Source organism: Loa loa, assembly GCF_000183805.2.
Source record: "Loa loa unplaced genomic scaffold supercont3.16, whole genome shotgun sequence".
Taxonomy (NCBI): Eukaryota; Metazoa; Nematoda; class Chromadorea; order Rhabditida; family Onchocercidae; genus Loa; species Loa loa.
In genome coordinates, this window is record NW_018108196.1 from 334,687 (window position 1) to 346,378 (window position 11,692).

At 33.2% G+C, this 11,692-nt stretch overlaps 3 protein-coding genes across 3 annotated transcripts in view; 1 reads left to right on the top strand and 2 right to left on the bottom strand.

Moving 5' to 3' along the window:
- Positions 1 to 4,112: 4,112 nt before the first annotated feature.
- LOAG_16744 (hypothetical protein) lies at positions 4,113 to 6,914 on the top strand (the record flags this gene model as incomplete). The annotated part of the gene is made up of 3 exons (XM_020449398.1): positions 4,113 to 4,361; positions 6,072 to 6,366; positions 6,571 to 6,914. 3 exons carry the CDS (start codon positions 4,113 to 4,115, stop codon positions 6,912 to 6,914), a joined length of 888 nt encoding a protein of 295 aa, XP_020307089.1.
- A 2,331-nt stretch (positions 6,915 to 9,245) lies between these two features.
- Positions 9,246 to 10,307, bottom strand: LOAG_03037 (hypothetical protein; the record flags this gene model as incomplete). The annotated part of the gene is made up of 2 exons (XM_003138574.1): positions 9,246 to 9,394; positions 10,145 to 10,307. 2 exons carry the CDS (start codon positions 10,305 to 10,307, stop codon positions 9,246 to 9,248), a joined length of 312 nt encoding a protein of 103 aa, XP_003138622.1.
- Positions 10,308 to 10,980: 673 nt separating this feature from the next.
- Positions 10,981 to 11,692, bottom strand: part of LOAG_16745 (hypothetical protein) — a gene marked incomplete at both ends in the record, with an annotated part of 5,026 nt that continues 4,314 nt past the window's right edge. Inside the window, one exon of the mRNA XM_020449399.1 lies at positions 10,981 to 11,178. Within this exon, the coding sequence (XP_020307090.1) occupies positions 10,981 to 11,178 (198 nt within the window). The remainder of the gene's footprint in view (positions 11,179 to 11,692) is intronic.

The following is an 11,692-nucleotide window of genomic DNA, read 5'->3' on the forward strand; positions in this document are numbered from 1 at the left end:
ATGAAAATCACTATGCACAAGCTCTTACATCGTTTCTCGATGTATTCTTGAATCTCTTGCAAAAACATCCCACTTCATGCCTTTATCCTGGCGCCAATTCGAGATAGAGCGCTCTGAAGTGTACTCGAAAAAGATGGATGGAAGATTGTCAGGGATGTTGACATGGATGAGTAGCCATTATGACATTGCGGAAGAGAAGCCCTCTGTTCCAACAACTTCGACGACCTCATCCCTTGTCTCTTCACTTTCTCTCTGACCATTTGCTCCTCCCTCTTACTGGATCTGGATTGAAAACTCTGTTTTCTTGCATGCAGAATTAATTCATGTCTTATGCCAAGGAATTCTCTTTTTCGGAATATTTTTCCAGAATTATTATCTGATCAGAAAGAGTTTACACTATTAGGATAGCAGATTATAAGCGATTCCAAAATATTGCTTCCATTTTTCGGTTAATTATTACCGTTTGTCCCACTCACTCTCATGAAATTCATTCAATTAAATTGAGCTTTTTACATTTGTTCTTCAACTTTACTCTTTTCGATTTTCTTTATAATAGTGGATCCATTAATCATTAATTATCTTGAGAAATAAAATTCAACAAGCAGTTCAAATACGTGTCTAAACACAGCGAAACGGTCTTAGATGAAAGTTTTTCTTAGCGTCATCGGAATGTCTGGACGTGCATGTTTCATGCATTTCTAAAGAAATCTCCAGGGTTGTCGAATAAAGAATTGAAATCAAAGTGAAGACGCTGACTTCGTGTTTGTAAAACTTCTATTGAAAATTTGCTACGACGAATAGATATCTCTTTCTGAACGTAAAGCACATACTGAATAAGATATCTATTTGATCTAAATTTTCCTGTCAATTTAAACTTGAAATTCAATTCTTAATTTACCATGTCGTTCGCTACCACTTTTATCTTCGTCATCATCTCGCCTATTGCTCTTCTATTTTCTTTTTCGAATGATAGTTAATGGGTCATCAGAAGTTGTCAAGTAACTTAGACTTACCTTTTTTTCAACTTCTTGACGGGAAAAAAGTACTTCGAAAGAAAAAGAAGGCGATGGAAGAGTAAAGAATTATGAAAGATTATATGCGTACAAAGAATTACGGCTCTAAATGAATGGCTGGCTGGAAGTGACTGGTGGAAGTTTATTTGATAGAAGTAAAGCGAACGTGTCACAACTGATGCCATGAATTATTTACTCGCTCAACCATACCTTCAGTTCGTTCATCTCCCATCCACTTCCCATTTGAAGAAATATTATGGCCATCGTCTGTTAGCCAGATCCTTTCAGTCCTTTCCCTTTTCTCTCTTTATCCCTTTCTCGCCATCGTATCCCTTTCAACTAGACTTTTATTTTGTACTCTTTCTCCATCGTATCTCAAACTAACTGAAAGTTTTTTCTTTTCTTTTTTCTGCAAAAAAGAAACTGCAATCATTTACCATGTCCTACAAATCTCTTTTCCACACTTAATTCATTCAGCGATAAGTGCGATAACTGCGACTTTTTATGAAAATGAAGTTTCTGCGTATTTTAACTCATTTGAAAACGAGGAACACAATATACCATATTCCTGGTGGCTGCAATCCAATAAAACTCTTCACTTCAATTACTAGCATCAACGGCTGGAAAATGTAATTGTCGAGAATCTGTTTTCATTTTACCCACCTTTAGAGCAAGCGTAAATTATCAGCAGTACTTGTCTTACCTCTTTTATTCATCATTTAATGATATTTACTCTCTATCTCTTTTCTGTTTAATTGAAAAAGTGGAGAGGCGAGGGAAGTGACTGGTTGACTGGTCATAAATACCGACGCATTGTTTGTTAATTATCACCTGGAACAGTAACCAATAAAAATATCTGTTTAGAAAAAATTGTTGTAAGAAGTAGTGTTCAGAATTCTCCTGCCTGGTGAATCATTTTTGGGGTCTATCTGAGTAGAATTCGAAGTGGTTCCTTTTTTTGTTAGAAATTGTACATTGAGAGTAATCTTCAAAATCATGGCGAGCAAATGTAGCTGTCGCGTTTGATTTCAATAGTTGTCATCTGCAGTTTATCTTTGACTACTTCTTCATAGTGATTTATCATAATTTCCTGAACTGTTTTACTGGTAACAGTCGCTTTTCAGTATTGTTTTCAATTGTTTTGCCATAAGTTGAACAGATGTAAAGTGACGCATTCTCGATAAAACGACTTCTTTTAATCGCTTAGTATTCGGAAATGAATTATTGAGTGACAACTAATTCAATCAGGAATGAAGAAACAAGTGGACAACTTTTTCTTTTTTCAAAACATTGTCAAGCTCTGACCGTCCGTATTTTTCAAATTTTTTGCAAAATTTGTCTCGTTCTGGAAAATACTTTGGCACATCATTTTCTTAACACGTGTTGTGTTTTTTACATATGATTACAAGTTTGCTAAAGGGTTAGATCTTTTCAAGACTGCTGAGCAGGAGATGCTCATTACTTTAGAAGAATTCATAGATCAGGTAAACCGATGGATGTCGGCAGATCAGAAAGGTCACACATTATGATTAAAATTTCTTGCATATCTCTGGAATCCTCTTCAGTTTTGCCTCGATCTCTAGTAGTGTGGTTTCAATGTTACTTGGAAAGCAACTCTTCGCAGAGATACGACCTTATTGCGCTCCATTGGCACTACCACCAATGTCATATTTCAGCGATCTGTGTCAATGTAAGGTTATTATTCAATGCAATTCCGTACAATTTTTCCTATTTTTAATTGTAATTCATTCCAATTAAATGTTGTTATGTTATGATCCTGCAAAGTTTTTGCTTTTTTCCTTTTATTCTCAACTTTTCAACGTTAATTAAATTTGCGAAAATTCGAAACAGAAATGGTTTATTAAGCCTAATCACGGAAGTAGTGAGATAGCTAATGTCGAACAGTTCAGTCATCTTTATTCCTTCTTTTTTAATTAATTTAGTACTCATATCCCTATGTTCCTTGAACACAGCTATCGTTCTCATTGTTATTATATTAACTTAATCACCCCAATTTTATTATTTCATTTCTATTGCAATATTAGACAAGTATTGATCCTCAGGTTTATGTGAGTTGCTGTAAGAGTCATTTATTTAAAAAAGTAAAAATTAAATAAAGGCAAGCAACAATTTCCAAAGCTGTTTAGAGCTCTCTATCTCTTTTTCTTTCTTTTTTTAGAGGTCTCTTTCTCTGTCCTATCTTTTTTCATGAATTAATTTAATATTTCATTACTTACAGTCCAAATTCAAATTTTATTATTTTCACTCGAAAAATAATTTTTTGTGTTAGTATCATTTCTTGTGTTGCCTGAACGCAAATTAGTTTCATTGTTGATCGGCAGACACAACATTGGTTGGTGAACAATAAACTAGTGAATGACCTATAACCCTGTCAAAGCAATTGAATTTTCCTCTTTCGGTTTATTTAAAAGCAGTGTCATCGATCATGTCTGTTCATTCGGGCTCGTTGACGATTTCAGAGTTTAGTTGCTAGAAAAGAAGTTCGTTTTCTGAGAATTCAAAAAGTATCACTTTTGAATTCGAGGATAGTTGGTCTCGGGGATAATTAGCCTCGAGTATACCTGACCTCAAATACGGACTTAAATTCATCATCGCATTATTCCTCATATTCTAACCGTCATTCCCTGTCCTTCAATTCCCTATAGCTTTCTTTTTCCTTATGCATTTCGTGCTTGGTATATTATCCGTTTAATGCAGCTGCGATTTGTTGAATTCCATCACTCATAACCACCATTATGACGGATTTTCAGTGCATTCATTTATGTATAACGACTAATTTATAAATTACAGATATCAGTAATTTCAAGTAGTCGGATTCATTTTTGATTAATAGGAAATCTAATTTGGAACACTTTCCCTCCTTTCATTTTCCACGTAGTTCTTTTATTCCAAAATCTCGTCCATTCTTCATGAAATTCCATAACTGATTGGTAAAGTTGGTAATAAAATTCCATGTCTCACTCTAATTCACGAAATTTTTTAAATTTGAAATGAAAATTTGAATTATTTGTTTTATTTCTTTCGTATGAAACTTCATTTTTAAGAGTAAAACTACCAACATCGGAACTAGCAATGATAATGACTTTGTACGACAACTACAATAGTGACAATGGAGTGACCGGCAACAACAACAACAACAGCAACAACAACGGTGGTAGGAATAGTGCCGAATTTAGCAAAGCTGTAGTGACGAACAGTTCGATGCGACCATCATGTTCTAGTATCAGTGTTATGGTTGAAGGTGGTTTGAGATGGAAAACGAATGTGGTAACTGGTGGTACCATTTCTTCAGCTGCCACTTTACCCAGACGGGATTTCCACTTCAAGGTACCATTTTAATTTAATTTTTTAAATTATGGGAGATGAATAAACCAAATGTCACAAAATCAACGTAACAATTTTTATTTATACCATAAAAATCGTTGTAGCCTCTGTCTATTCGAATACATGTTTCACGTATGACACTTCATGATACCATTATAATTTGGTGACACAATCATTATCATCGATGATCAGTACTTATATCATAAATAATTTCAACCTTTTTACAAAGTAACAGTTGTTTTTATAACTGTTTACAACAAACAAAAAAGCTAAGGTTTCTGAACAGCTATCGCCTTTAGGTTTCTGAACAGGGTTTCTGAACAGCTATCGTCTTTAGGTTTCTGAACAGCTATCGCTCAAGACTTAATCCGAATGCTCTATCTTGACCAAAAAGTTTTAATAGGCAAAATTTGTTATTGACTTTTTCCGAAATCATAATAGTTTACATAAAATAGAGACTGAAAGATGAAATATCCGAAAAGTCATACTCGAGTTAATTGGCGGTGTCTTTCGATAATCCGAATTAGAAAGGTTGTAATGAACATTTTCCTAACTTTTCACAGTTTTTCACTCCTGTGTATGCATGCTGTAATCTCCAAGTGAATATTAGGAGAAGAAGGAAATTCGATATCGAAATCAGTCTTATCACAAATGAAATAGAACATTCCACTTTAAAATTTGGCTGCGTGATATCGGGAAGAGAAATTATACTGTTTGACCCGTGGTTGATGATTGGAACTTCTTAATATGTAGAAGTTTAATTTGAGTTTTCTTAAAGAAAAATCGAGTTTTTAAAAAGTTCTTAAAGTTCCAGAAGGATAATAATAATGGTAGCTTATATTAAATGAATTGAAGAACTATTATCAGCGTAATTTATTTAGTAAGAAAAATTTTCAGTTGGATGCTATGTAATACATTTCAATTTTTTAGTTTTATGGAAATCCAAACCTCCAAATTTTATGAAAAATTTCGAAAAATTTCTACTTTTGCTAAATCTCTGATTACTGGCATTTGACACAATCTCTGTGGTCACACTGATACACATGTGCAGCAAACTGGTCATCACGATCGAATTTAACGAAATATATAAATATGTTATTATTTTATCACTCGTATAATAAACAAATTCTTGCTCGTAAGGAAACCAGTAACAGAAATCAAAGTACAACCAACAACAACCTGTGAGCATTTCTGCATCACAGCAAAAAGTTGAAGGTTATTGCCTGTTTATTGGCAAATGACCAATGTTTGGGTATGTTTGAGAACAGACATCGGACAAACTGTAAACAGTTCTTATTCCCTGTACACTTAGCAAACTGATCAGCTGATTAGATGCAATTGGAATTTTCGATGATCTTTTTTCGACATGACTTCACTTTGTAAACATATCACTTCACTTGTAAACAATAATTATAAAGCTTATCGCTTTCTGAAGAAAAACTGCTCTCATAAGAGAAGAGATGAATCTTAATTTCATACAGTTATACTTAAAATGTAATGGAATTAATGAAAGGAAGTATAACGATGCTTTTGGAGTGATAAATGACAAGTGACAATGGTCACAACATCGTATCGATCATTATGTTTACATTGATAATAAGCTGTTTATTTGTGGAATGGATTGTTTTTGACGGTTCATTCCCTGAATATTTTATTAATTCTCCCTTATATATAAGCCAGACAAACAGTTTAACAGTTTAATTACCATTTCAGCGCATTGAAATTGAAGAAACGCCGAAATGGTTTGTTTGGCCTAAACGTAACAAAGAGAGCAAATCATCAAGGAATGAGATGATGATTCGAAGTTCATCTGGTAACAACAATCTTATTTCTCCTCCTGATACATTACCATCGAAAAATCCTCCTGTAGCGGTCTCAGCAATACCGCAAAATATTATAAATTTGACAAACACTAACAATAATTGGCAGCAAAATTTGGTGGAGCAGGACAATTTAAATCGCATAACATTGGTTCAGTCTCGAAGTGATGATACAATGATGCAATCAGGTCAGTCTGTTCTGATGTCCTGGAACTTTTCAAGACTTCAAATTTTTATGGACAAATGCATAAACTACACACGTCCGTGTTCATACCATCAAAAAACTTTATCACATATGTATTCACGGGATAATTAACCTAAATTGATCAAATTCATTTCCTTCATGCAATCTTTGCTTATTTTTCACATTCTATAATGTATTTATCTTGCAGGTGCACGTCAACATCGACAACACGAGATGCACTATCATACCGTGACCAGTGCAGGAACCAGTGCAGAACTCATTAATATATCTAGTTCTGAACCAAATTCCTATATTATGCACTGTCACATTGCAACCAGAGCTGATAGTGAACATCATATTTCAGGATCTGTTCCAACTGCTTCTCAAACATTTAAAATTTTGTCAATTTCGAAAAAAACCTTGGAAAGTTACGATGATGACGACTTAGATCTCGCAAACTCTGTCATTTCGAGTTGTCGACAGTCACGTTCTCAGCCGATAGTACTTTTGTCTCGACCAACAGCTGGTGACGCTATTAAAAAAGTTCACTGATAAAAGGTGTTTTTTTTGAGAGAAACTTCTGGAACCACCAAAGATTCGAGACAATTTCTGAATTTCAGTTCAGACCCTAAATTCGTAAAATTTTTTTGCCAAAATTCCTTTTGGTATGCCATTTTGTGAAAACTGCGCCGTATTTTTTGAAAAAATGTGAGGAACTATAAAATTTTATGATTTTATGGAGCAAGAAGGAATAATTGTAATAACTTCCAATTATCAAAGAATAAGGAAGAATTACGAAACCGGATGAAAGTAGGTTCGTAATTTTATATCGTTTTGTCATTCCCTAGAACTTTCTAGTTTAAGGTGATAATTCAGGTTAATCACAATTCAGGTAATTAGGTAAGTAGGTTTAGGTCTGCTAGTCCGGGTCACTATATCTCTTCAATGAGCTAAATAAATAGTTTATTGGCCAAGTTTATTGAATGATTATCTCGAATTCCCGTCGTCAATTATTCCATATCACATCAGGTGCTGAATATTTAAAATGCAATATTATTATTCAAACTGACTCATTACTCATCCATTTTAGTTTCTGTTATCCGTTTAACGGTTTATATTCTAACAGGTACCTTATATGTTCATTGGAACAACATAATGTTTACTTGTTTGTAAGATATCATTTCTTGCTAAGTCACATGTTTAATTCATGCCTAGATGGGCAGCTCCAATAATGGAATTGTTGCATGAAATTAATATTTATCTTATAGCTGTTGGTATTAGAGTGATAATTCATTGTTAATTTGTCCTATCTATCCTGTCTTACTTCCTTATCATTCCATATATTCGGGTATGTTTTCAATTTCCTTTTCTGCTTTGGTGATTCCAAATACGATGTATTAATTTTTTATATTTATTTTTCTTTTTATCAGTGGTTAAGCATTTCATTGAATTCGTTTTGATCCTCTTTTTATAAAACAAGGCTGTAACTCTGAGAGTTTAGATGACAAGGTATGACAACCTGTACTGCTTACTTCCGTCTTCCTTTCTACTTATCTTCTAATTTCCCTTTCTAGGTACCTTTTTTTCCATTCATTGTCCTATTTTTTATATTTTTATATTGTTCTTCGATCAAACATCTTCCCAAAATTTTGAAGTATTTTTTAACAGAATAGTAATAAACATTTTTATTTATATTGTAAGATGTTGTCACATACCATAAGTGTGACATCTGTTTCATTGAAGAGTCGTTGCGGGATTTATAATTTTGCTTCTGCGAATATCCCAATGAGATGTGACTGAAACATCTAGAAGTCTAGAAGTTTGTTAACATTTGAAATGGAAACCGGAAAAGGATATCTCTCTTCATTTCAATCATATCATAGAGTAATAAATTTACATGTTACCATCGAATGTGATTGGCTTAACAAGATCCAGTTGCGTTTCGTAAGGCCAATAAATGTTTTATGCCATGTACTGCTGAATTAGTTTGCAGTTACTGATTCTAAAAAAGCATCTAAACCTCATTTGCATTCCTCAGCTGCGTCTGTTTTTCTTTTATTCCGTAAATTAATCACTCCTCTTGAAGACAGCATAAATTATTTCACTTACATGACATGTTTAAAGTCGTAACGAACAATTGCATGCAGTTTTTTTACACTGATTGCAGAGGCAAGGTTCAGTTCTTCCTTATTTAAGCAATGAATGATCGGGAGGTGTTTGTGTCTGATTCGAAGGAGGACACTACTAAGTGCCGCATCTCATTGGAGTCTGAATGGATGACTCTTGAAATTATAATATCCAACCTGAACTGCTCATCTCGCAATTCGATTTTTCGGGATCGTTTCAGCTCCCTTTTTTAAAACTGCGTTATACATGGAAATTTATAGACATGTCGAACTGTACTGTTAAACAGTTTGAATATATGTTTTTTTAAACTGATGAAAGGCATTGTTATCTTTACAACCTAACACTCAGTGATGCATTGACTTCCTGTAGAAACTGTTTCCGGAAAAAACGATCTGCCAACTATTCTGTTTTTGTTTACTTCAGCCTAAGCAAATATTTCTCCAATTTTCCTTAGCGTTGAGCGTATCCACTGTCGCAAAAGATAGATTGATTGTCACTTTGGCTTTGTCCTTTTTTCACTTCTTGAAATTATCGATCAGAGGAGGTCATTTTTCACAATGAAGTGTCCATAATCAGCGATGTATTGTTTCATTAAATTTGTTTGGCTAGTTTTGTTAATGGGCAGTCAGTCTTCTTCAGCGGTTGTTTTGTTATTGAATGACGGAGGCTTCTCGACATAACACTCCATAATTGCTTTATTTTCCATTTGTCCTCAAAGTGTTACAGCTTTCATCAGATGTTGTTCAGTTCTGTAGTCTACTTGATATCGGATACTTGAACTTTCCTCATTTGAATAGATAGCAAATCATTGACCGGACAAGACGAACTTATTAATCGATTTCCATATTCAAGATAGTCTACCGGTAGCCAGACTAGGAGAAAATCAAGACGTATTCTTCTACAACCTATATTTAGTACCAATATTTCGAAATAAAACCAAATTCCCTTTTAAATTTGATGTACTATTTTTATTTAGTTTTTTGTAGTAGATTATCTCTTAAGGGAGGGATTGTATTACAGAAGTACTCAACACCAAGTTGAAAAAAAGAGCTAAAAAAGCCACTAATTCAGTTAAGGTCATCCTATACCACTTCTATTTGGCTTTGTTCAGTAAAGCAAGCTTATTATCTTTTGGTTGCCTTATAATGAGGCACAGTCTTTTATTACACATTTTAGTATTTGTAATTGTTTAAAAAAAGTCATATGAATGTCAATATGTCACATATGACTGACCAATAAAATTCCAACGTTGCAATAATATCTGAAAACTAGTGTTATTAAATATCTTCTTTACATAAAGCAAAATTTACCTAATGAAGAATTATGATAGCTTTAGATGTCGTGAAAGCACGAAATATTTTTATAATATGAAAATACAACATATCTTCAAAGTATTTTTGTACAAGACTAAGAACTAACGATTAAGAATCTATTTATGTATCTATCGATCTAGATTTCTGTCGTCTCTCTAAAAAATTTGTTCGTAAATTTGTCATTTTATTGTCTCTTATAAACTGTGCTATCGATTCTCGGTTCCAATTTCAATAAAACAGCTTTCCCGACAAGCAAAAGAAAAACAATCTCCCAAAAATCTCTACCCATAGTATTCATTTGACCGTCTTGTAACGCAAAAAAGAAACAGTTCCCCATCAAACCTTTATCATCATATTTGATTGTGCATGCAATCAACTCAAAGAAAATACTTTTCGCTACATAAGATAAAAACAAATTTGTATTGTTGATATGAGAAGATTCATTCCCATCATCTGTACAACAAGAAAATTGAATTGAACTAAGAGCAATTAGTGATTCATACATCTGAATAAAGTAATAAACCAAAGAGATTCAATAAATTCTTACCTGCTGTTGTGAGCACAATGAAAAAATGAGCTTCTGCAATTTGCAAAATTATTCTTCAAATTTTCAAATCTCTTCTGTTCTCCACAAAATACTATGGGTAGAGATTAAGATAAAAAATTAACAAGTTAATTTTTGAATAAAGTGAAGTTATTAGAAATGGAAGCCTGATATGATGAATTCAAAAGGCAATAAATATAAATGCAAGGAAAGAAATAAATTTTATGAGCATATCGATGGATTGATAATGGAGAAAGAGAGAGAGTGTCATCGAGATAACATCAGCTGAATATATCCAATTGATAAATATAGGAAAGCATTAATCACTTTGAATAATCATTCGGGAGAGAAAAAAATTAGATTGAAAGCCAGAAAATTGAATGAACTTTAAATCTTGAAGGAAAGTAAAAATCAGTAATGAAAAGTTTAGAAACAAAACCAGGGATTTTTCCCGGATGACACGTTTATCGTCTCGATTTAGGTAGTGAACAGCGTGCAGTATTCATCGCCATTCATTCGAAGGTATATCGCGTTTAGCGATGGATAAATATTTAAATACTTAAATATGTTGTTTAAATATTTAAACAGTTCTACAAACCTAATAAAGTATTCAGAGTTCCTTCAGCTGCATGCTTCACAAATCACCGTGGATATTAGGATTTACTATGTGGTGTTCCCGATAGCAGTTTTTGATACGGTCAAAAACTTGTAGACAATCGATGTACTGCAATGTATTGCGCGGATTACCAAGATGTGTCGTACAAAACACCATGCAATGACCATTTTTGTATTCTTCGATGCCACTTTTTATGCAACATGCAGAATGATCAGCCTGCAATATTTGTCGGAAAAACCGAAATAGCTATATCAAAAAATCATTCATTCAAATAGATCGCATTTACATTTATTTTTTATTTTTTCTCTCATGCTTAAAGTCATGAGTTAGCTATCTATTCTACTAAAAATGCTTTTTCTGATGTTAAGATTTGTGCATATATGGTAACTAATTTGTAAAGGGTTTATCCCATGCAAAATCTTTTATACAATATGGTGAGAAAGCTATACATCAGATAAAATATTTATGCAATTTTTATAAAGAAAACTGCTCTTATATGTAAATTTCTCTTGAACCTGTGAGAATACTGTCAATATGTAATGATTGTTCCTCTTCACACATCCCATATATAAACCCTAAGAAATTCTAACAGGATCCAATGTTAATTTCCCTACGTCATCACTCAACTCTACTCAACACGATCTTGCTTTATTTTCTTTCCATTTATGAATTGCTACTTCAATATTTCTCCCGTTGTTTTACTTTATTAATTTGGACTTCATTCTACTAT